Here is a 25,108-nt window from a genome sequence, read left to right as displayed (position 1 = left end):
GCATGAGTTCATCTGTGTCTGCTTCAGCCTAAACCTAGACCTCTACTCATGTTGTCAATGTGGAGCCTTCATTGGACAGCAACGATCTGTCACTTCTGGAATTGGTGAGTTTCTGCTTTCAATTTTGATTAAGGAACTGCACTCTCTAGTAAAATGTAAATTCCTTAAAAGCAAATTATTCAAGACCTGAATCTGATGTATATTTTACACAAAATCGAAATGGCAAGCAAATTGCAAATTATCATTATGCATTGTTTTTTAAGCCAGATTTGATACCTCTGCAGGGTATTTTGCTAATAACTTTTTGGCATCCACACAACTTTCTATCTGTAAACTTATTTTTTCAGAGCCAGAGATTCAGCTGTTCCCCAAAATCAAGTGCAGAGGGAATCGGCTCCACTGACATTGCTGAAGGCTACAAAGTACAAGGAGAGCAACTCTTACGAAAACATCAGCATCTAGTCATTAGAACACACTATAGCTGTTCATTGTCAAGTTACGAATGAACCACCCTGTAATTTGTCTTAAAATTTTTCATTTATTCAAGATGTGTTATTAGGCCTGACATGTTTTAATGGTGTTTTTCAATTAAGTTTTTTAACTACTTAAAACATTTCTGTAAATAAGTACACCATTGCAAGCAAGCACATAATATGCGTTTTTATGCGCTACTTGGCGATCTTAGGGCCTTGTTTGGAATCCGGAAGTACAAAGCATGGGAAATTCCAGACTTATTGCGAAAAGGGACTTGGACACATGCACGTGGCATGTGGGGTCTCAGCCCGGCCGGTTGTTTCACAGCTGGTGGTTGATCTTAAAGGTGCATCATCTGGTGTTATCACAAATATGGTTGACCAAACGGGTTAGTTCCTAGTCTAGGCCATGGGACTAGGGACCGCTCTCGGGAGTAGGGGGTGCCCCCCTCAGACGGGGGCATGGACCTGGGCGCTCTTTAACTAGAGTACGAGGGACCTGATGATCTCCCGGGCGTGTCGGGGCTGGTATCCTGGGACCTGCACGTGGTGGCCCTGCTTTTAACTAGCCTTACCAGGATGATATAGGCAAAATTATGAACCAAATAAATTAAACGCTTGCGATGGTGCATTTATACAATACCTTACTCTTTACTATCATGAGTGTAATATCCAATGTAATACTGGCACAACTTTTTAGGTCATCAATTTTCTAATTGTGGTTTTTCAGCTGTATTGTTTGAAAATAGGTTAAAGTACATTGCTGTGCCAGACATTCACTCTTTTGCTCATTAAATTTTGGTTGCATGCCTATTGCAACTAGTCAACAGAAAAAAAACATGTTTGAGTTCACTCTTTGGCTCTCACGATGAATAATAAAAGAGTGGAAAAGGGCGTTTGAGAGAACTTGAGAAAAAAATAAAATACGTGCATTGTCATGAATACATCTGTATTGTGTAAACAAATTGCTCAATAAGTTAATATATTCATGGTGAGTCTGTCTTTTTATTTAATATTTGGTTTAAAAAACTGCAAGGGGTTAAACTTGTTCTTTTGAATGATTTGGGACCATTTAATTTTTTTGGCCAATTTTTAAAAATGGGCATTTTTGGGTCAGGATGTTTGGTTTAAAAATCTGCAAGGGGTTAAACTTGTTCTTTTGAATGATTTGGGACCATTTCATTTTTTGGCCAATTTTTAAAAATGGGCATTTTTGGGTCAGGATTTTTGGTTTAAAAATCTGCAAGGGGTTAAACTTGTTCTTTTGAATGATTTGGGACCATTTAATTTTTTTGCCAATTTTTTAAAATGGGCCTTTTTGGGTCAGGATTTTTGGTTTAAAAATCTGCAAGGGGTTAAACTTGTTCTTTTGAATGATTTGGGACCATTTAATTTTGTTTGCCAATTTTTAAAAATGGGCATTTTTGGGTCAGGACTTTTGGTTTAAAAATCTGCAAGGGGTTAAACTTGTTCTTTTGAATGATTTGGGACCATTTCATTTTTTGGCCAATTTATAAAAATGGGGCTTTTTGAGCCAGGATTTTTGGTTTAAAAATCTGCAAGGGGTTAAACTTGTTCTTTTGAATGATTTGGGACCATCTCATTTTTTGGCCAATTTTTAAAAATGGGCCTTTTTGGGTCAGGACTTTTGGTTTAAAAATCTGCAAGGGGTTAAACTTGTCCTTTTGAATGATTTGGGACCATTTTATTTTTTGGCCAATTTTTAAAAATGGGCCTTTTTGGGTCAGGATTTTTGGTTTAAAAATCTGCAAGGGGTTAAACTTGCTCTTTTGAATGATTTGGGACCATTTAATTTTTTTGCTTATTTTTAAAAATGGGCCTTTTTGGGTCAGGATTTTTGATTTAAAAATCTGCAAGGGGTTAAACTTGTTCTTTTGAATGATTTGGGACCATGGGGTTAAACTTGTTCTTTTGAATGATTTGGGACCATTTAATTTTTTGGCCAATTTTTAAAAATGGGCCTTTTTGGGTCAGGATTTTTGGTTTAAAAATCTGCAAGGGGTTAAACTTGTTCTTTTGAATGATTTGGGACCATTTCATTTTTTGGCCAATTTTAAAAATGGGCCTTTTTGGGTCAGGATTTTTGGTTTAAAAATCTGCAAGGGGTTAAACTTGTTCTTTTGAATGATTTTTAATGGAAAAAAAAATCGGCAAATTTATAAAAAATGGGGCCAGGATTTTTGGTTTAAAAAACTGCAAGGGGTTAAACTTGTTCTTTTGACTGATTTGGGACCATTTTATTTTTCAGCCAATTATTTAAAATGGGCCTTTTTGGGTCACGATTTTTGGTTTAAAAATCTGCAAAGGGTTAAACTTGCTCCTTTGACTGATTTAGGACCAATTTAAGTTTCGGCCAATTTAATGAGCCTTTTTGACTGGATGGATTTGGGTGCAGGATGGGAGAGGGATTCATCAGGGCAGTTTTTACAGCAAAACATGTAAAGTTTAGTCAAAAGTGGGCGCTATAACAAAAAACATGCATTTTTCCATCATTTTGATTGCCTAACCGTTTTTGTTTCAGCGCCCTCTAGTGGCCGTGAGTACTCAGCATCCAAAAGTTCCTAAATTGTTTTTGCTATAGCGCCCTCTTGAGTGCGGTAGAACTTAGCCTCCAAAATACCTTGTAGAGCGCCCTCCCCGGCTTGAAATTCATGGCACTTTGGCCGTATTCAAAAGAACAAGTTTAACCCCTTGCAGTTTTTTAAACCAAAAATCCTGGCTGAAAAAGGCCCATTTTTAAAAATTGGCCGAAAAATAAAATGGTCCCAAATCATTCAAAAGAACAAGTTTAACCCTTTGCAGTTTTTTAAACCAAAAATCCTGGCTCAAAAAAACCCATTTTTAACAATTAGCCAAAAAATGAAGGGTCCCAAATCATTCAAAAGAACAAGTTTAACCCTTTGCAGTTTTTTAAACCAAAAATCCTGGCTCAAAAATGCCCATTTTTAAAAATTGGCCAAAAAATGAAATGGTCCCAAATCATTCAAAAGAACAAGTTTAACCCCTTGCAGTTTTTTAAACCAAAAATCCTGGCTCAAAAAGGCCCATTTTTATAAATTGGCCAAAAAATGAAATGGGCCCAAGTCGGTCAAAAGAACAATATTAAATAAAAAGACAGACTCACCATGAATATATAAACTTATTGAGAAATTTGTTTACACAAACAGATGTATTCATGACAATGCACGTATTTTATTTTTTTCTCAAGTTCTCTCAAACGCCCTTTTCCTCTCTTTTATTATTCATCGTGAGAGCCAAAGAGTGAACTCAAACATGTTTTTTTTTCTGTTGACTAGTTGCAACAGGCATGCAACCAAAATTTAATGAGAAAAAGAGTGAATGTCTGGCACAGCAATGTACTTTAACCTATTTTCAAACAATACAGCTGAAAAACCACAATTAGAAAATTGATGACCTAAAAAGTTGTGCCAGTATTACATTGGATATTACACTCATGAGAGTAAAGAGTAAGGTATTGTATAAATGCACCATCGCAAGCGTTTAATTTATTTGGTTCATAATTTTGCCTATATCATCCTGGTAAGGCTAGTTAAAAGCAGGGCCACCACGTGCAGGTCCCAGGATACCAGCCCCGACACTCCCGGGAGATCATAAGGGCCCTCATACTATATTAAATCAGCGCCCAGGTCCATGCCCCCGTCTGAGGGGGGCACCCCCTACTCCCGAGAGCGGTCCCTAGTCCCATGGCCTAGACTAGGAACTAACCCGTTTGGTCAACCATAGTTTGTGATAACACCAGATGATGCACCTTTAAGATCAACCACCAGCTGTGAAACAACCGGCCGGGCTGAGACCCCACATGCCACGTGCATGTGTCCAAGTCCCTTTTCGCAATAAGTCTGGAATTTCCCATGCTTTGTACTTCCGGATTCCAAACAAGGCCCTAAGATCGCCAAGTAGCGCATAAAAACGCATATGTGCTTGCTTGCAATGGTGTACTTATTTACAGAAATGTTTTAAGTAGTTTAAAAACTTAATTGAAAAACACCATTAAAACATGTCAGGCCTAATAACACATCTAGAATAAATGAAAAATTTTAAGACAAATTACAGGGTGGTTCATTCGTAACTTGACAATGAACAGCTATAGTGTGTTCTTATGACTAGATGCTGATGTTTTCGTAAGAGTTGCTCTTCTTGTACTTTGTAGCCTTCAGCAATCTCAGTGGAGCCGATTCCCTCTGCACTTGATTTTGGGGAACAGCTGAATCTCTGGCTCTGAAAAAATAAGTTTACAGATAGAAAGTTGTGTGGATGCCAAAAAGTTATTAGCAAAATACCCTGCAGAGGTATCAAATCTGGCTTAAAAAACAATGCATAATGATAATTTGCAATTTGCTTGCCATTTCGATTTTGTGTAAAATATACATCAGATTCAGGTCTTGAATAATTTGCTTTTAAGGAATTTACATTTTACTAGAGAGTGCAGTTCCTTAATCAAAATAGAAAGCAGAAACTCACCAATTCCAGAAGTGACAGATCGTTGCTGTCCAATGAAGGCTCCACATTGACAACAGGAGTAGAGGTCTAGGTTTAGGCTGAAGCAGACACCGATGAACTCATGCATCGTGGAGACCTTAGCAGAATGCCCCGATGGGCCGCGATTCTGCAGCTTAGGTATACCCATGGGTATACCAACCACCGCATTCGATTTTGGGGCGGCGGAAATACACTTTGAGTGGCAGGTATTCGCATTCACAAACAAAAAAATTTAAGCATGCACACAAACAGGAACACATCAACAAACTCATGCAAATTGCAAGCGAATAAATCACAGGAAAGGAAGCAGAAAGGTGTTTAAAGTTTAACAAAACTGATTTTCTTAAGCACAAGAAAAAAAGGTAACACTAGGACTGTTCAAATAACAGTGAAGTGTATCTTGCCATGTGGAACGTCGAAAGCCTTCCTGTAACAAAACAAACAGTAGATGTAAAATAATTAATTACTTTCAACTGTATTGCTTTCACTTTAGAATTTTTATCAAAAGTACTTGCAGAACACCAACAGTTTAGAAAAACTACTCCAAGAAACTTATGCGGATCCAGTTTATTTTCAGTGTTGAATGTCTTGATTTGGATCAAATTGATATTTTCCCTCAAACAAGTTTCAGACTTACAGAGAAATGTGGCACATAGTGGCCCCTTTGTATTTTCCAAAGTTCTAGAGTTATTTTTATGAAACTTGCCACAATTGTACATATTACAACTTGTCCTTAGTCTTTACTCTTCGTGAAATCCACCCCAGGTGACTAGCACTGCCACTTTCTTTGGAAAAACACGTGGAAAGTTTGTAGTAAAATAAAAAACGAGACACAATATATTTTGGTAGTGGGGATCATTTTCTTGTTGGGAAAAGAGCATAGGAATTTTTGCCAGCATGTGGCATCAACGTTTCCATATCCTCTTCTTATATGTCACTCCACAAATTGGTTGTACTCTATAAGATTGGAATGAGACCCTACTGGCCCAAGTCCTTAATCCTTCACTTTGGACACTGGAGAAAGTATTGGGATTGTAGGGTTTCAATTAACCTGTTTACAGAGAAGGTAGTTCTTTATGCCAAGATGTATGATGATAAGTGGGTCTCAGACATTCATGTTGACATGTTGAACTTTTGGAGACTGGAGCTGCAGGCAGGAAAATGAAACAAAAACATGTTTTGTTTAAAAAAAAAACTAATAAAAATCTGACAGTTTATTTCATTGTATCACCACTAAAAGTTTTTTTTTTACAATCTAGAAAAAAATAAAAATAAAACAAAGGTATTTTGTGCTTACTCTCAATTTTTCTGGAAACAATACAACCTTGATTAATAATGAGGAGAGCGCAGAACCTTTATTAGTTTAAAACGATCTCTGCTTTTCACCCTTTCAAAAGATTGTAAAAGAACTGCTGGATCCTTACCAATATTAATATGTCTTGATTAAAAAATGTAAGGAAAACTGTTATTAAATATCTTCAAATTTGAATTAAAATATGTATTAAAGGAGTAATTTAGTAAAACCCGGTGCCTCATCAATGTGATTTATCAATGTGATTTACTGTTAAGTGGAGCAAACAGCTTTAGGCTGAAAAAAAAACCAATATATGTTATGTACTCCAGACATTTGTTGTTATTTTTGGGGGGTGGCTAAATTATCACTAAATGTATAACTGGGTTGGCATAAATTAGCCCTGTGTGGTAAGGTTTTACAAAATCTGTAAAAAAAAAAAAAAAAGGGTTTTTACTAAAGATTTGTTGTACTTTTTGAAGTAAAGGCTGCCAGTATGCAATCACTGGTTGGCAAACATAACAACTGTGCCGCTGCAATTATTTATATTGAACCTGTCGTGTCCAAGTCATTAAATTCATTCAATTTATGGTTCATAACAAACAAATTGCAAAAAAGTTGCAGCATCGACCTAATTGAAAGTAGATTTACAGTAAAAATTAACCATGTGTGCACTTTCCACAAGTTTCGTACAGATTTGTCTACAACTATGCAAATAGTGTGTGAATCTTATTTTGTTAACGCACATGCAATTATTTTTGTTAGAATACATTAGCCCAAAAGGTTAGAATAGCTAAGAATGTTGGGAACTAGATGTGGCCTTTGTGTGAGTGTGTAGTGAAATGGAATTGAGTGGGCCAGGAGGGTGAATGTGGTTTGACCAAGAAACACCCTGCATGCATCTCAATTTCATAAAGCAGTTCAACAACAAAACACTGCTTAGCAACTTTGCTAAGCAATAAATGAGCGGGGCATCAGTTGCTACAATGTAAATTTTATAGAATTCTGGCTGGTAGCCAGTCTCAAGTAAGACTTTTTCTGCTTACAGACTTTGAGATATTGGGCTCTGATCTATGACACTACATGCAGTGATTTCACCTCTCTCATGAATCATCCCATTTGCTCATTAGCAGTGCGAGACAAAGATTATTGAGCCTACTGGCCCAAGTCCTTCTGAATCCTTCATTTTGGATACTGAAGGAATTGGGGGATCCTTCATTTTGGATACTGAAGGAATTGGGATTGTAAGGGTGTCAATTTACCTGTTTACAGAGAATGTTGTTCTTGATGCCAGGCTGTATGACGAGACTGGAGCTGCAGGCAGGCAAACAAAACATCTAGAGGTCCCACAAAGTCATTTTGTACAAGAAAATAGACGAGGAGAATCTCCTAAAGAGAAGATTGAAATTGTACCCAGTCAGTTTGCCACATTGTTTACAATTTGGTATTCATAAGTTTTGGGGTCTTTCAGGCTGTTTTCGTCTCAATTTTTGTTTCCACCTTAAGATTGACATTCTCAATGGCGCAGGGTTTGTAGTAAGACCAAAATACATTAACCTGGAGGCTGTTGGTTCAAATCTTGTAATTTGTCTTTGTTCAACCGAACAATTAAAAAAAAACATACATGGTTTGCATCATGTACAATTGCTTCTCATTCCTAGATTTTGTGTAATGTTTACATCAGGCCTACTGATAATAATAATTTGCTTTTTAGAAGCTAACCTTTTACTAGAGAGAGCAATTCCTTCAAGGGACACCCTGCCTTGGACCGGAATAACAGGGAAGGGGGCACTGTGGTGACCCCCTTTTTATTTTCCCACTGTTTGGGGAACTATATAAAAAAAGAAATTGATGACAAACTTTGTTTTGGGGTTTTCACTTCAATTCTTTTAAAAAATGGAGACACCCAAAGGTACAGACTGAAAACAAAAACCACGATGATGTTGCATATGGTGGCCATCATATTCCCACAATGGATATAACAGGTTAACACTCCACTGCCACTTTCTTGGGAAAGACCCAACGGAAGTAAAATGGGTGGAAAGTTTGCAGTAAAATACCACAATCAACTACTATTTTGTCCACAATATGACCCTGGATACTTTGTTGGGTAAAGTCAGAAAGTTTATTGGTGGTAAGATGTAGCAATAAAAACCTATTAACAAATGTGGTGGAGTGCACCATGTGCCCCCCCCCTACAGATAGGGTTTTAATGTAATTAAGAGTTGTCATTCCAAGGTGGAATAGATGCAAAATGAGCAGTACTTCAGTAGGAATCTTCGCCAGCATGTAGCCACTATCCTTCTATATCCTCTTCTATGTCACTCCATACCAAAAACTTTATCAGCATAGAGTTTGAGAACCTGTAATGAGGTTTTGGGGCCTACATGGCTCAGTCCTAATAAATCCTTCACTTTGGATACTGAAGGAATTGAGACTGTAAGGGTTTCAATTTACCTGTTTACAGAGAAAGTATAGTTCCTATGGTCAGACTGTTCAATGATTGGGTCTCAGCCTTGTTGACATGTAGAGGTTTTGGAGACTGGAGCTGTAGGCAAAGGAAACAAACACACCTTATTAATAAAAAGTAGTATGTGCTTTTGAAAGAGACGTTGTAGGCCTAAATGAGCAACTGTCATTTGAGCCTACTGGCCCATGTCCTTCTGAATCATTCACTTTGGATACTGAAGAAGGATTGAGACTGTAAGGGTTTCAATTTACCTGTTTACAGATAAGGTAGTTCCTATGGTCAGACTGTCCGATGATTGGGGGGTCAGCCTTGTTGACATGTAGATGTTTTGGAGACTGGAGCTGTAGGCGAAGGAAACAAACACACCTTATTGTTAAAAAGTAGTATGTGCTTTTGAAAGAGACCTTGTAGGCCTAATGAGCAACTGTCATTTGAGCCTACTGGCCCAAGTCCTTCTGAATCCTTCACTTTGGATACTGAAGAAGGAATTGAGACTGTATGGGTTTCAATTTACCTGTTTACAGACAAGGTAGTTCCTATGGTCAGACTGTCCGATGATTGGGGGGTCAGCCTTGTTGACATGTAGATGTTTTGGAGACTGGAGCTATAGGCAAAGGAAACAAACACACCTTATTGTTAAAAAGTAGTATGTGCTTTTGAAAGAGACCTTGTAGGCCTAATGAGCAACTGTCGTTTGAGCCTACCGGCCCATGTCCTTCTGAATCATTCACTTTGGATACTGAAGAAGGATTGAGACTGTAAGGGTTTCAATTTACCTGTTTACAGATAAGGTAGTTCCTATGGTCAGACTGTCCGATGATTGGGGGGTCAGCCTTGTTGACATGTAGATGTTTTGGAGACTGGAGCTGTAGGCGAAGGAAACGAACACACCTTATTGTTAAAAAGTAGTATGTGCTTTTGAAAGAGACCTCGTAGGCCTAATGAGCAACTGTCATTTGAGCCTACTGGCCCAAGTCCTTCTGAATCATTCACTTTGGATACTGAAGAAGGAATTGAGAGTGTGAGGGTTTCAATTTATCTGTTTACAGAGAAGGTAGATCCTATGGTCAGACTGTTCGATGATTGGGTCTCCGCCTTGTTGACATGTAGATGTTTTGGAGACTGGAGCTTTAGGCAAAGGAAACAAACACACCTTATTGTTAAAAAGTAGTATGTGCTTTTGAAAGAGACCTTGTAGGCCTAATGAGCAACTGTCATACGAGCCTACTGACCCAAGTCCTTCTGAATCATTCACTTTGGATACTGAAGAAGGAATTGAGACTGTAAGGGTTTCAATTTACCTGTTTACAGAGAAAGTAGGGTCAGACTGTTCGATGATTGGGTCTCAGCCTTGTTGACATGTAGATGTTTTGGAGACTGGAGCTGTATAGGCAAAGGAAACAAACACACCTTATTGTTAAAAAGTAATACTTCTCATACTTATCGTAGCACCACAAAAGTAATTTTGTACAATTAATAAAACAGGGCCCAATTTCATGGCTCTGCTTACCGTAAGCAAAGAATATCTTATCTTATCTATGTTGGTGGTAAGATGTAGCAATAAAAACCTATTAACAAATGTGGTGGAGTGCACCATGTGCCCCCCCCCCTACAGATAGGGTTTTAATGTAATTAAGAGTTGTCATTCCAAGGTGGAATAGATGCAAAATGAGCAGTACTTCTTCCATCTGAGTCTTCATGACCTCAAGACCAGTATCAACGGCAGACCACGGAAGTTTACAAACAATATTAAATCTCTTGACAAATTCAAGACAATTCCACTGTTAAATTCTCAAAAATGTGTATACAAAAACACTCATTTACCTCACACCCGGATTGCAAACTTGTGAATACCTGATTCACACAGAATGATTTCCGTATGTAAAGAAATGATGCATGATCACAGAACAAGGATACTGTGAATTAATGATCACAGAACCAATAAAGATGAATCCACGAAAGGCAGCATGAACTTGAATGTAGGGACATCAACAGAGTTGGAAAGGACTTCAGAGCAAGACTTTGAATGGAACAATTAAACAAATTATACTGCATTGTGAGGAGAGACACTGTATTCTTCCTAGTCTTGGTGCGAGACGTTTCTTGTTTCTTTTTCACGCACACCGCAGCCAATTCACCGACAATGCGCGCGCCGATTCACCTGACTTTAGTTCACTCACCGCCCCGGAGAAACGTCTTGGTCCGTGTGCATGTTTGAGTTACGTGACCTCACATACATATTCAACGTGTGGGTCAACAAAATACTACGCACGCGCGCACAACTGGAAACAGACAAGCGGGCCAGCCTGGTAACTTGCATGCACCCGACGTGTCGAGTAAAAGCCTCGCTGCATCATGCTACGGCGGGAACCCGGGGAATACACACCATGTGCGTTTTGTTGTGCATGCAAAGGCGATCACTGATCTTTATGTTATTATTACCGTAATTTTCGGATTATAAACCGCGCGGCGTATAAACCGCACTTCCTCAAAATATACAAAAAATATTTAGGTGTCGGCGTATATGCCGCGCGGCGTATAAACCGCGATCTAAAAAAAAAAAAAAAAAAACTAACCTCAAAACACGGAAGTAAAGTACGCAAACCTGCCGCGTTACGGGTGATTTTTTTATCTCACACTATCAGTCCTGAGTTATATTTTTTTTCCATCACCAACCCTTTTCAAGAATTTGTTGACCATAGGTTTGAAAACTTCTTTGGCAACAAACTCTCCGTGAATCAAAGATCGGCCGACAACGCACGCCGAGAAACAGTTGAACTTTGCCCTGCATCGCATCGCCCTCTGTTGACAAAAGTTGTTCACGTTTGATTAGACTGGGCCCCGAGCCTCAAAGCGTGGGTCAAACGTTCAAGCTCCCCGTTGTACAATGGGCAGCCGCTCTACTCGATCCGTCCGAAGTCTAGCCAAGATTTCATGAATGGAACTATCGCCGGCCAATCAACAACGGCCAATCATCAAACGGCCAATCACCGCATGCGTGAACACATAGGGGCCGTGCTTGTTTGCGTCCTCTTTGTGGCGATGTGCAGTGACAGGCGGGCAGCACATCAATCACTCCAGTCAGTCTTGTATAGTTGCCGCAATGTGGGAGTTGCGTCGTAATTAAAGTTGAAATGTATTGAAGTTTACACTCTTGATCGTAATTGAAATGATCTATTATAGGATAGCATTATTTTTGTAACCTGGCAGCACCCCCTTTGCGGGACCACATAATTGTTTGTGTTGGATAATTATTGATGAAGTTACAACTGAAAATACGTTTATTGTTGTGATACTGAAAAAATCCAATAACAATTTTAAAAATTGACAAAGTTAAATCCTACTTTATTTGTAGGTAAGTGAGTTAGTGTTGCAATAAAAACTAACTTCAGACAGTACGTGGACCATCGTTTTAACATAGGATTCGTCTGCAGAAGCAGTGAGTGATAAAGAAACAGTGCGAAGATCTATATCCAAGGAATCCTTTGCCTTCCGTTTTGTTTAAATAGAAAATAGACAAAACCAAAACCAAACAGTCCTTTTCAGGGCTACCACAACACAAACGAGAGTATTGTCTATGAGTGTTGTTTCTGTTTACAATGTAACATATTGTATAGCGGTGGTAATGCGCTACCTTATTGTTTGCGTTATCACAAGGACAGGGGATTCACTTTTATTAAACATCGGGAGTAGACGGGAAATAAGGTTGAAATGGGTCTTTCAATAAGGGAATTAAAGAAAAGTGGTTGGCCGGTGTTTCTCCCTCCCTTTTATTATTGTAGTCCCACAACGAGGACCCACAACAGATATTGCAACGGCGGACATGCGGACGGACGTAGCGTACGTAGCGTGTGTGTAGAGTAATGTATCCTGCAGCGTGCACATAAGCACATGTACACATGCGAGTTCGTAAAGCTAGCAATCTGTTAAATGCGCTGCTCAATCTCGAGATTGCACAACAGATGTTGGTGGCACCGTATTGAGCGATGTTTGCCGACGGGTTGCGCTACGCCCTCGCATTTGCGCCGCCTGGAAATAAAATTCCCAATGTTACTGGACTCAACAATCAGGGCAGGTTGAACACGTTTTTGTTTGATCCCCCGAAGCGGCATAGTTCTTTGCGTACGTCCATTCACCATTCTGCTGTTGCGTTGTGCGTGGTTGAGCTGAAGAAACCGCTGGCTGACACGAGTGTAGCCTGGATGTCTGACGTCAGTATACAAAGATCGTGGGATAAATAGACGGGCACCAGTCTAGTCTAACCCGAGTTTCGCTGAGAGGGGGAGCTGAGGGCGGTTGATAAACGTTTTACAAAGGAAACATGGAATACAATTGTGGTGGGATTTTCAACAGGATTTTGTCATCACACAGGCAGGTTTTTGTTATCGTTTAAGAAAAAAAAACATTAATTAGAATATTTTACAAACGATCTTTCTTTTAAAAAATGCCTTTTTTTTTCTCTTAAATATTTAAACGTCGGCTTACAAGCCGCCCGGAGAATAAACCGCAGGAGTTCAAAAAAATGTCAAAATCAACATATAAACCGCGGTTTATAATCCGAAAATTACGGTAATTAGAGATCAGCAGTTGCGATCGATTGTTAGAGGGAAGAAATTGTCAGTCAATGAAAAAAATACTATAACAATATTGCTGACCGCATCGGCAAGACTCGAGGAGTCGAGAGTTTTATTTGCGGATGAGAGAACTTGTAACTTGTATGGGTATATTTGCACATTATTTCGAAAATAAAGAAAGATATCCTGCATGGCTATCGGCACTTAACTATAAAGCACAGTTTTGGGTAGTCTAGGTTCCTAGACCATTGGTGTTGCGTGGTCACACACAACCAACGTTCCGATTATGCACGGCAAAAACTGTACACGCTTGTAATGAACGAACGCTAGCGGGCGCTCTGTTTCTCTGATTTCCGGATCTCCCCATCCTGTGCTCACCAAGGTCTAGGACATTTGCAAATTGAAGGCGTGGCCAGACTATGCAAATGACTCGATTATTCATATCACGTGACGGGTTGAAGATGCCTATTCAAACTAGACCGAGTCAAAGGTCAATGTGATCGGCGCGCTATTTTTAATAATCTTTGCTCAAAGAGTAATTCCGTGGTCATATTATACTTATACATATTATTAAAAGGAAAACAGTGAAATTTTAAGTATAGACTACCTATTCAGATTACGGATATGTGACGATTTGAAATCGTAAATAATGGTCAAAAATCGAACATAAGATTAGCATTCAGAGAGTCCGTGTAACGGACACTTGTATGGCCCCACGGCGTGGAGCAATCGGAACGTGAAATAAGCCTTGTGGAATATCACGTACCGCCCATGCCGTGTCTCGTGGGGGTTGGAGGTGTTAAATCCCGGGCGCTATGAGCTATGAAGCTTGCGGGTGTCGACTCCGTTGTTTCTTATGATCGCAACGTTCCAATATGCTCCATTTTGATTCATGGCCCCCTAATTTCTTTTTGTTACGAGTTTCAGGTAATTTTGATGATGTCAAAACGTAGGAATATCGCATCTACCTCCATGGTTATATCATGGTTATATTAACAGTGTTATTGTGTGAGTAGCTTAAAAATATTATGAGAATTTTTTATAAAAGGTTGAAATAAAAATAATGCTAAAACAAAATTCCCTCAAAGCATAATTTTGCCAAACAAAGTATTATTTTTTAATTCTGTGAATGAAGAGTTATTTTTGAGGTAATGATTAAACTGGGCAACTAGTGGAATTTATGACCTGACTATTCGCCTCAAATAACTGGGAGTTGAATAGCAGTAGTCGCCACCCGACAAGCAATCAAAATTCGCAATTTCTCATGAGTTGTTCCAAAAGATATTGTTAAGACTACATTCCAAAAAATATTATATGGTTACGTTCCAAGCTGCGCAGCTACTCGGCTACGTTTACGTTCAAAGATACGCTTAGGTCTACATTCCTTCAAGTTACACTATAATATCAAAAGGTATGTTTTCAAGCCCGAGTCAAGCTACGCTTACCTTCCAAGATAGGCAGCTACGTTTACGTTCCAAGATAAGCTTAGGTCTACGTTCCTTCAAGTTACACTATAATATCAAAAGGTACGCTTTCAAGCCCAAGTCAAGCTATGCTTACGTTCAAAGATACGCAGCTACGTTTACGTTCCAAGATACGCTTAGGTCTACGTGCCTTCAAGTTACACTATAATATCAAAAGGTACGCTTTCAAGCCCGAGTCAAGCTATGCTTACGTTCAAAGATACGCAGCTTTGTTTATGTTCCAAGATGCTACGCTTCAGTCCAAGATATGCTTACGTTCCAAAAGATGTCAACGTTCCAAGCTACACAGCTGCGCTTACAGATCTGCTTATGTTCCTTCAAGTTACGCTATAATATCAAAAGGTACGCTTTCAATCCCATGTCAAGTTACGCTTACGTTCCAAGATACGCAGCTACGAATTACGTTCCAAGATATGCTTACGCTCCAAAAGATACTGTTACGTTTTAAGCTACGCAGCTACTCAGCTACGCTTATACACTCCAAGATACGTTTAGGTTACGCTACAATATCAAAAAGTACGCTTTCAATCCCGAGTCAAGCTACGCTTACATTCCAAGATCTGCAGCTACGGTTACGTTTCAAAATACATTCTCACAAAGACGCTTTTGAATCCCTCAAGATTTCCTTCCCCCAAAATTAAAAAACTTTCACTGTGAATAACACTACAGGGCCCACCAGTTAATATCTGTTTGGCAGAAAATACTGTACAAAATTTCTTTACTATCCAAAAATTTAGGTGGGCACTAGGCATAAGTCTACAACATTTCAAATTTAATTAAAAATTGGCTGGTAACCAGTTTTTGCTAAGCAATACTATTTTGTGCTAACTATAAGCAAATTGTTTAGCCAATACAGGCTTCATCAGTGTGGGCCCTGCCACGATCGCATTTCAAGCTGCATCATGGCAATGCAGTAGTCTGGATCTGGATATTATACATAGAAAGGTTTGTGGTGGTACCGCAAACCTTTCTTTATCGTATTTCCACCATGTGGCAAAGTTTCAAATCCTACTGATCTGGACATTATTATACTCCGATAAAAACATATATACCCACACACACATGCAGAATAGTATAGCAAAAGTCATGCAACGCATTACTGCATGCATTTACACTGCATGCACAACACTGATGAATTATTCATGAGCCAACCGCAACGCAGCCTCTGATTGGCTCCACCGGAAAGTTGGGGGAGATTTGCCGAAAAACAATAAAAAAGTTAAGACCCGTCGTTGCAAATGTCCTAGACCTTGGTGAGCACAGGAAATCAGAGAAACAGAGCGCCCGCTAGCGTTCGTTCATTTCAAGCGTATACAGTTTTTGCCGTGCATAATCGGAACGTTGGTTGTGGTTGTGACCACGCAACACCAATGGTCTAGGAACCTAGACTAAGTTTTGGGCGAAAATTGTCCTCCATTACATGTCACGTCTAATTGTGGCCAAGTGCGTCGGCAAAGGATATGTCTGACATGTACATGTACCTTCTTGTACACACATGCACACAGTACACAACCGAATGCCAACGAGGTGTTGTGGCTGGGCTTCTTATCTTCGCGAAGACGTGTCAAATTACTCATAGGCTTAGATATTTAATGGTGGTCGACCACCAGTTGATTTTGACCAAGCTGTGTGAGTATGATACAGAAGTTTCGGATGTAGTGTTTAGTTTTTTCTGCATAAAAAGTACTTTCAGGCACTGTGACCCTATAATTATTTTTACCTACAAAGTTACCCTTTGGACTAAGACTAAAAATTCCAGAAAATCCCATGTTCTTGAACATCGATCTATTTTTGTTAGCTCTGTTGCTAAACATCCTCGTTCATAAAATTCCATTCCCCTCAATTAATTGCACTTACAAAATTCTCAAAATCTTCCCTAAAAACGTATTTTAGGGCAAACTAAAATTCGCACATCGTTCAGCAGCAATCATGTACAAAAATTAAAAGACGAACGTAAATGTACAAGCCCTACACACCAACTAACATACGAGGAAGCCTCGCTGTTTCTGGTTGCGTTGCACCAAAGACGTACAGATACCAGACTGTGGGAAATTATGCTGATACTGCTACGTCAGAGTTATGCAGGCCTAGGGCAGCACGGCATGATTGGAATGTGCTCGGAATTTCCTGAGCGATCAGCACACGGACCAAGACGTTTCTCCGGGGCGGTGAGTGGACTATAAGTCAGGTGAGTCGGTGCGCGCGCTGTCGGTGAATTGGCCGCCGTGTGCGTGAAAAGGAAACGAGAAACGTCTTGCACCAAGACTATATTCTTCCTAGTGAAAAGACTAACAACTTTAGGCCTAAGTAAACAACAAAAAATTACTGAAGTAATTTTTGTTCTGTTTTTTTTTCTTCACAATAGTGTGTGCATCCACTCATTTAGCAAACATTCATTCCCTCTCCAGGAGACCACATATTCATCAAATTGTTATCTCAATAATTCATTCTATTCTACACAAAAAAATGTAAGCCTATAAGAACGTTAATTTACTTAATAACTCTACTTCCTAAGTAGTGTTCATGTTGCTGTTTTATGTCACAATATTTTGTGTATCCACTACTCTTTTTTAGCAAACATTCATTCCCTTTTCAGGAGGCCACATATTCATCAGATTGTTATCTCAATCATTCACTCTACACTACTTGGAACTTGAGTGATTAAAAAGCTAATTGGGCCAACTTTTCTTAGGAGCATTTATTTCATTATTTAAAGTCTAGTGTACATAATTAATAATCGTGTGGTGGATTGTTTGGTTCAGTAATGTTGGTGTTGAGTTTTGCCTTTGCATCGCATCGCGTATAAACAAACCGAATTGTTCAAAAGTCAGTTTTCTCCTATAGGCCTAGTCATTTAAAGTTACGCAATTCAATAGACCCTATAATCCTGTTTGGTGCTTTGAAGCTCAATGAAGTTTGCTTCCTTTGCTCATATCCTTTGAAAATTGTATTACTTTTTCTTTTGGAGATGCATTGAATGACATCAGTTCCAAGCGAAGTGGTTGTGTGTGCTGGAAGCTGTCCGTTGTATTGTTCAGTTCGCGAGTGAACAGGTGTGTGCAGTGCGAGTTCAACAGTAGCCGAGTAGTGATTCCACATTCCAAATCAGGCTATATATGGCTACACCTTATGTTTGAATTAAGTCCAATGAACATGTATTTTGAAAAATTTTAACATGACCAAAGTAATTCTTACATGTCTTTAGCGGACGGTTACACAAATTTGTGTAAAATATACATCAAATAAGATTGTAATATTAATGGTATTAAAAGATCAACACAATTTCCACAAAACATTTTTTAAATGAGTTTTAAAAAATATTAACAAAGATTGTACAGTTGCTTTTTTTAATGAAAACAAGTAATTGCTACCAAGCATTTTCCCAGACGTTCTGTTCATTTTGCTCATTTGTTCATTTTACTCACAGAAACTTGAGTATGAATGAAAACTACATTTTGAGAGGAATTTGCTTGTGAATCTTTGTAAACCAAATTTTGTCTTAACCTGGACTTGCAAGTGTTTTCACCAAATAAACTGGTGTTTTCAACACAGAGCTGACACATTTTTGTTCCATAAGATGTGAAAAATAAAACCTTTGAAACAATATCTCTAAGTTTCTCGAGAGTTGTAGTCCCTACTTAGCACTGGTGGTTCTAAAAAGAACCGGGTTTTGTGTTGACTCATTGACTCACCCCCTCCTGGTCAGGCTTGACCATGTCTTGAACTTGACACAATAATTCCAGCAGGACGACAATATTCCTCATTTTGCTAGGAGTAGAACTGTCTCTCTTATTGCACACAATTTGTCGCAAGTTTCAGCACAACATTCGCCGCCAAGCAACATTCAGAGTCTTTGCTCGCATTTGCCGGTCTCGCCGTCTCCAAGTGCAAGCCGCCGTGCCGCGTTTGGCGGACGGCACACGGGCAAAAGTTTGAGATGGTGCAGCATTTTCACTCCCGAAATTCAGCATTTTTACTCGTCCAGTTCCAGCTTCAAACAGTTTACATTTGGTCTATATCATTTAAGGCGTCCACTTAAATCCATGGTTTGACCAAATTTGGCAAAATTTTGAAAATTGCCGTAAATTAGAAGAGCGAAATACGAAGGAGTCGCAAATTTTTTGACATCCGTTCTATATGCGTTAATTAAATCAAATGAAAAACTAACAAATTGCCTTGACGGACCGCTTATCATATCTCTACGCGAGGCGTTTACGTGTTGATAAATTTCAACAAAGAATACATTTTTAATGACAGTAAAGATTTATTTCTTCAAAAGTAACTGAAATAAAATAACTTGGCATTTGTTTTAATTGTGTCTGTCTTTTTTCCCCAATGTTTACCCAGCAAAGGCGAACTACTTCACCGGTGCGCGGAAGGATTTAAATGTTCTACGGTCGCGGAAATGTTGTCCGTGAAACTTTGAGCATGATAGACTGGTCCCCTGTCTTTGTCTCCAATGATAAAGACAGGTACAGTGTTGTTACTTTTTAGAACCAGCGAAATTCAATGGAAACAATAATTTTATTGGATAAACAGTGACGTAAGCATTCTGTATCTATGTTTTGATTGGTCCGAGGTGCAGCTGCACTTGCGGGTCGTCTGCATATAAATGTAGGTGAAAGGTGAAGATGGACGGGACGCAACTCTCTTGCGCTTATAGACCTTTCTTTTGCAACGTTACTAGTCGAGTTTTTGCCAACCCAGGATGGAAAACTATGGAAAGCCATAATGCAAATCAAAAACAGATCGCTACTGTTTGCAATAATGGTAAAAAAAGTTTCAAACATAGTGTTGATTTTGTTAAAAACAAAACAACTAACTATGGGAGGTATTATATTTATTGAAATATTGCAGAAAGTTTAAGAGTTGGTTGAAACATCTGTTAGTATGATCGAGTGTGTTACTAACATTGGCCGGCCACGTCAACCAATGCGGTTTGTTTATCAACAAAAGAAAGGTCTACTACAACGACCATCTTCGAATCCGGCCAACTGGGATGCGCAAGTGCCCCCCCCCCCGACAACAACCCATTTAAAACTTAAGACTGATCCACAGAGCACGGCTAGTGAATAAACCCACTGACAAAACAAATAGACAGAATGGAGTCAAGGAATTCTACCTAGACAATGGTGGTCATATTTTATTCGGTCACCATGAAACACATTATACCCTACACCATTATTATGGAAACACAAAATATATCACAAACACCAAGATTCTTCTGCAGTTATCACAAAGAGTATAAAACCAACAATTAGCCCGTCGATTCTCGTTTCTATAGAATACAGCAACGAGCAACATAACAACAATAATCATTGTTATAAATCTTATAAAACGAAATACACATTGATATGGTTTATATTAGTATTAGTATATTTTTTGTTCATTATTTTCTACACCGGAGAATGAAGAATACAAATTGCCCTACAATAGTAGATAATATTGAACGACCCACAACAATAGTGTACAAACAAAATAATGAGGACTCAAACTACGAATTACATGTACACGATTAATAATGGTATTGTTCCACACTGAGAGGGCCGTACTTTAAAGAGCTGCTTAGCAGAGAATGGTGCTTAGTAAAACAAGCAGAGGACCAGGCAATCAAACAGAACAGACATAACATTGTATTTTAGTTGGTAACCAGTGGAAAGTGTATGTGCTTATTTAATTAATGGTTGGCCGAAGCAGCTCTTTAACGTTTGACCGTTACGACAAACTCAAATTACCTGCTTTTAAATAAAGTAGGCTGACACAATAATTCAAGCTAGACGGCCATCTGTGGCAGGATAAGCCATTTGGAATTGTTATAATACACGATTATATTTAATAATTACAAAACCAATAGAAAAAGGGGAAGATTTCACGTTTTATTTTAGTCTCTCGACTGACAATTGACTATAGTACCGGCACAATGGTTCACTTTGTCTATGATTTAACTCTTAAAAAGTTAGGTTGAAAATAAACCAACAAAGACCAAAACTTACTCCAACTCATAAGGGCTTTCAGAAGGATGAAAAGAATTCTTTAAAGTCTTCATTTCAAAGTCCTAGAGTAAATTTCAATCTGGAACCACTAAAGTATAGTGGTGAATTTGTTGTTGCATGTACTTGTCCAAGGAATACCGATTTATGTACAATAATATTATTGGTGGATTAAATAAGTCTAGTAACTAGAAATGTACATCTCTAAATGCATAATTACATTTTCCCCTAAATTTTTATACAATTGTATTTAAGCGGTTGTTCATAAAATGGGCGGGGTTTGCATGTCATTAACCTCCGCGTGTGCTCTTAACACAACTTGGTGTACTTTAGACCAATCACAAGCGAAGAAAAAATTGGAAGGCCTGTGATTGGCTAAGACAAGTTTCTTGGATGACCAATTACATTTTAGACTTATCAAATTACAATATTTTCATGAAGAAGGTTTATGTAGAAGCACCAATTGTTGCTTTCAAATTCTAACAAAGGTATAAACCCTCAATATAAGAAATAGAAACTTAATTGCATATCTAAGTCTACTCAACATTGTAAAAAAAAAGGTGAACAATCTCAAAATGGGCAAGATTATTAATTTACAATAAAAATAATTCTGATGGGAAGGAAAGGTTTAATCTATTCGCTTTCAAATCTCGAATTCCAATGTGAAGGTAGAGAAATTGTGTTAATAGTAAAAAATATTCATGCTTTAAGGAAAATTTTAACATTTTTTTCAGAGCAGCAATATGCTTTTGCTTGATGCTAGAATGCAGACGACTGTTTAATGACTGAACCACATTGCAATTAAACAACAGTGATTGGCATAATGGCATGGTAGATGTACACATGTTGGTGAACCTTTAATGAAATAGCTACAACTATGCATCCATAGCATTTTGCTTCAGCTAAGGCCAATAAATTATTACTAAAGTTGTGTCTAATGCGAAGCAACAATGAAAACTTTTATTGGTAAATTGTATTGAAATGCAAAACTTAAACTTTGAGTTACATACACATGAAGCCGATATCAAAAACTTATAGAGGTTGGCACAACTACATAAAGTAAGCTTATGCAATAGTTTCTGTGTATCCACATAGTTCGTGTGTCAGCAAGAGGTTCGGCTTGACAGTTTTGTGGAGTTTCAACTTTGACATGGTGTCCCACATTCTGAATAATTTGTGCAAAGGGCCAATATCATGCCACATAAAAATGTTGTCTTAGATTAAAAGTAAGCAACTTAAACCTGAGATAAACGTTAACAAGACTGGTAATTTTGACACATGGTATGAAGCAAGAAAGGGGGAAACAGCGAAACAATACCTCAAGTAGCAGGTGTTTAAATAACACTATTTTGATTAATTTCTTTGACCTTTTTGCCTTTGGGATTTGCCTCAAGAAGTTACCTTAAGTGAAGCATTGTTTGAGGTGCAGGGATAGACAGAAAACAAAACTAAGCAAAAACACTTTCCTGCTCAGATGAACATTTTTTTCAATGGGGAAGTTTTCCTGAGAAGGTTTCAAGCAGTCATCACAGATACTTCTTTTGACCAATTAAGTTTTTGGGCTAACTTTATTATAAAATTACAAATAAAACAAATTAAAAGTCCGTTAAAAAATTGTTCTACACAAAACCACAGAAACTGCTTTTAGCAACAACACATTCAGCTAACAGTATTGCGCTGTTTTGCCTATAAAATTCTTTTCTGGGACAGATTCCCTAAATCTGGTGGTTAAATATGAAATGTATCAAATAAACTGCTTATAAATGCTCTAAGTAATATCATAAAAAAACAAAAACATAAAGGGCGTACACTTGTAAAAAACAAAACACTTTTGCATATTCCTACCACTACAAAATAATGCTTAATACTAGTTTTATTTAATTGAGTGTTCTTGCTAATCTCCTGGATACCTGTTTGCTTTAATGACAAAAGAACTTGACTGTGTTTGTGTGCACATTAACAGTGAAATCCCAAATGTCGCAACCAAGTTTGACCATGGGTGATGACTTCAGGTGATTTGTTTGGCCAATAGAGTCCCACAAAGTAGATTTTGAAAAGGCTCTTAATCGATTGGACCAAACTGAACATGATAGTCAACACAGGTTTGGTTGATAGCCAACTCTGTGTATTATATGTAGAGGTGATTCAAGATTGCAAATTTATAGTAGGATTTTTCTAATTGTGTCTAAACTGATATAAAATTAAAAATACTATAAGATTAATTGCACCAATATAGATCACCTTTCCTTTACAGTTTTCTTAAAACTGTTCAAACAAAATTTATTTTACGCTTACAGAATTTTACAAAAACAAACAAAGTCTCAATTCTGCTCAACTGTAATAATCAAATATAAAGCCTCAACAATTTTGGGGTGTTTTTGAAAAACAGTCAAATTAATGATGCAAGTCATTTGATTATCTCTTCGGAGTTATCAACAAAATGTTTTAAGGAAATAATATAATCTCCACTGGAATGAATACAAGAATTCTGCATAAATTGCTAACGCTTTCTAAAACATATGACACCAAGGTTTTTCAGAGGCTGTTGCTTTCTTTCACCTACAGTTTGCCAAAGTTTGGAGAGACTTAACGGTGCTTCTCAATCAACGGTACCCTCAAATTTGATTTAACTTTCCACTGACTTATTACTTTGTACAAAACAATACATCCTTTCTTTTTTAAACGTAAGAATCGTATGCTTATCAAAAATAGACAAGACAAAATAATGCTAATCTTGGAAATAATTTTTTACAGATCTAAGCTGAATAATTAATAATCATTGATTCAACAAATTAATTTCACTCTAAAAGTTAAACTTTGACTAGTTTGATTCTTCATTAAAATATCTCTGTCTTTATGCACCTCAAAGTATAACCAAATATCTAGATGCCTGTTTGTGAATGCTAAATATGGGCAATAGGTTCAGCAGAGATCAACTAAGAGTTAAGATTGTGACCAAGGTGTGTTTTTGTTTTCAAACCTAAAAAGCAAAGATAAAGCGCAAGCATTTTTTGAAGAAAAAAAACCATTTGAGTAATATTAGTACCCTTTCAATAGCAGTGATTGGTCTGTAGCCATTGAAGGAACAAGCTCTATGCTCCCAGTATGCGCAGTGGCGAAAACACACCATTAGCACTAATCCATTATGAACGTATGCCATGTACATTCTATATACAGAGTGTCACCGTCAACTGGATGATCTTTTTAAAGAATGGAAGTACTTCGTACTGGAAAGAGAAGGAAAGGAAACCAACACAAAATAGCAGCTGTCCATTCATCAGAGTTCCTTGCAGTCACATGACTATCAGATAATGAGATCAGTATCCTTGGGTCAAGGTTCATGAACTCACTATGCCATGGTCCCTCCATGTCACAATCTGTTCAAATCCAGATTTCCCTCCAAGGCCCCGAGTCACTCTTGAGTCGCCATCATAACATTGTAATCCTCGTTCAGGTCACTTCCCTAGTCTTTGACCACAACCTTAATCTCATTTCCAGTCGCAATTCAGAATTGTAACTCGCAAGAAGTCACTTTAAGACATGAGTTTCAGGTTATACAGACCAGCCTCTCATTATAGTCTTTGAATTTTACTAAGAGGAGGTTGTAAACAGCTTCTTGACAGCTTTCTTAGACTCCTTTCCAGTCACAATCCAGGGTTGTAACTCGCAAGAAGACACTGAATACGCCATCTTTAGACACAAGTCTCAGGTATTTGACCAACCTTCTCTTTATTGTTTTTGTATTTGACTAAGAGGTTGCAAAGAGCTTCTTGACAGCTTTCTTCTCTTTCTTTTCCCGGTTTTTGTGCTCCTTAGCGATGGCCTTCTTCTCCTTCTCAACCTGAGTCTTCATCTCCTTGATCTTTTTCTTGAAGATGCTACGGTCTGAGCTGTTCGTCACTCCAAGGCTCTAGGGTAGGATAAAACCACAGTAAATGAAGGTACCATTAGTTTGATCTTACATGTAATCAATGTAATGATCTGCCGTCGATTTCACAAAACTCTTCCTAACTTAAGACTAATCTTAGGACTTAGGATGAGTCCCAACCCTGCACTGTAGCATGCAGACCTTAAGATTAATCCTAAGTTAGGACGAGTTACTCGTCCTAACTCGTGATTAGACGAGTCCTAACTCTTTGTGAAAACGACGGCTGGGCCCAATTGCATGGCTTTGCTTACTGCTGATTTCTGCGCTTACGATCACTATTCTCTGCTCAATATGCCAGCGCCTAATAACTAGCTGTGAAAGCTAAGAATGCCTAGAAACGTGGAGTACGCATGCTCACAAGCCGAAATTCCTATAAC

At 38.2% G+C, this 25,108-nt stretch overlaps 1 protein-coding gene and 1 long non-coding RNA gene across 9 annotated transcripts in view; both read right to left on the bottom strand.

The window, feature by feature from the left end:
- Nucleotides 1-5,857: 5,857 nt before the first annotated feature.
- On the bottom strand, nucleotides 5,858-18,938 carry LOC117291837. The gene is made up of 8 exons (XR_004519209.1): nucleotides 18,506-18,938; nucleotides 10,057-10,138; nucleotides 9,532-9,621; nucleotides 9,270-9,359; nucleotides 9,007-9,096; nucleotides 8,743-8,833; nucleotides 7,548-7,674; nucleotides 5,858-6,141 (listed from the first exon to the last, which is right to left on the bottom strand). It is a non-coding gene; the product is annotated as an uncharacterized LOC117291837 (long non-coding RNA).
- Nucleotides 18,939-19,929: 991 nt separating this feature from the next.
- The window catches only part of LOC117291898 (neurabin-1-like), an 85,890-nt gene continuing 80,711 nt past the window's right edge, over nucleotides 19,930-25,108 (bottom strand). For all 8 annotated transcript variants that reach the window (XM_033773896.1, XM_033773898.1, XM_033773899.1 and 5 more), the window contains one exon: nucleotides 19,930-24,713. In XM_033773896.1, coding sequence (XP_033629787.1) covers nucleotides 24,552-24,713 — 162 coding nt within the window. In that variant the 3' untranslated portion in view covers nucleotides 19,930-24,551. The remainder of the gene's footprint in view (nucleotides 24,714-25,108) is intronic.

The sequence above is a fragment of the Asterias rubens genome, chromosome 6 (assembly GCF_902459465.1).
Source record: "Asterias rubens chromosome 6, eAstRub1.3, whole genome shotgun sequence".
NCBI lineage: Eukaryota > Metazoa > Echinodermata > Asteroidea > Forcipulatida > Asteriidae > Asterias > Asterias rubens.
Note: the sequence above shows the minus strand (reverse complement) of the source record. Positions and strands in the feature narration are given on the sequence as shown.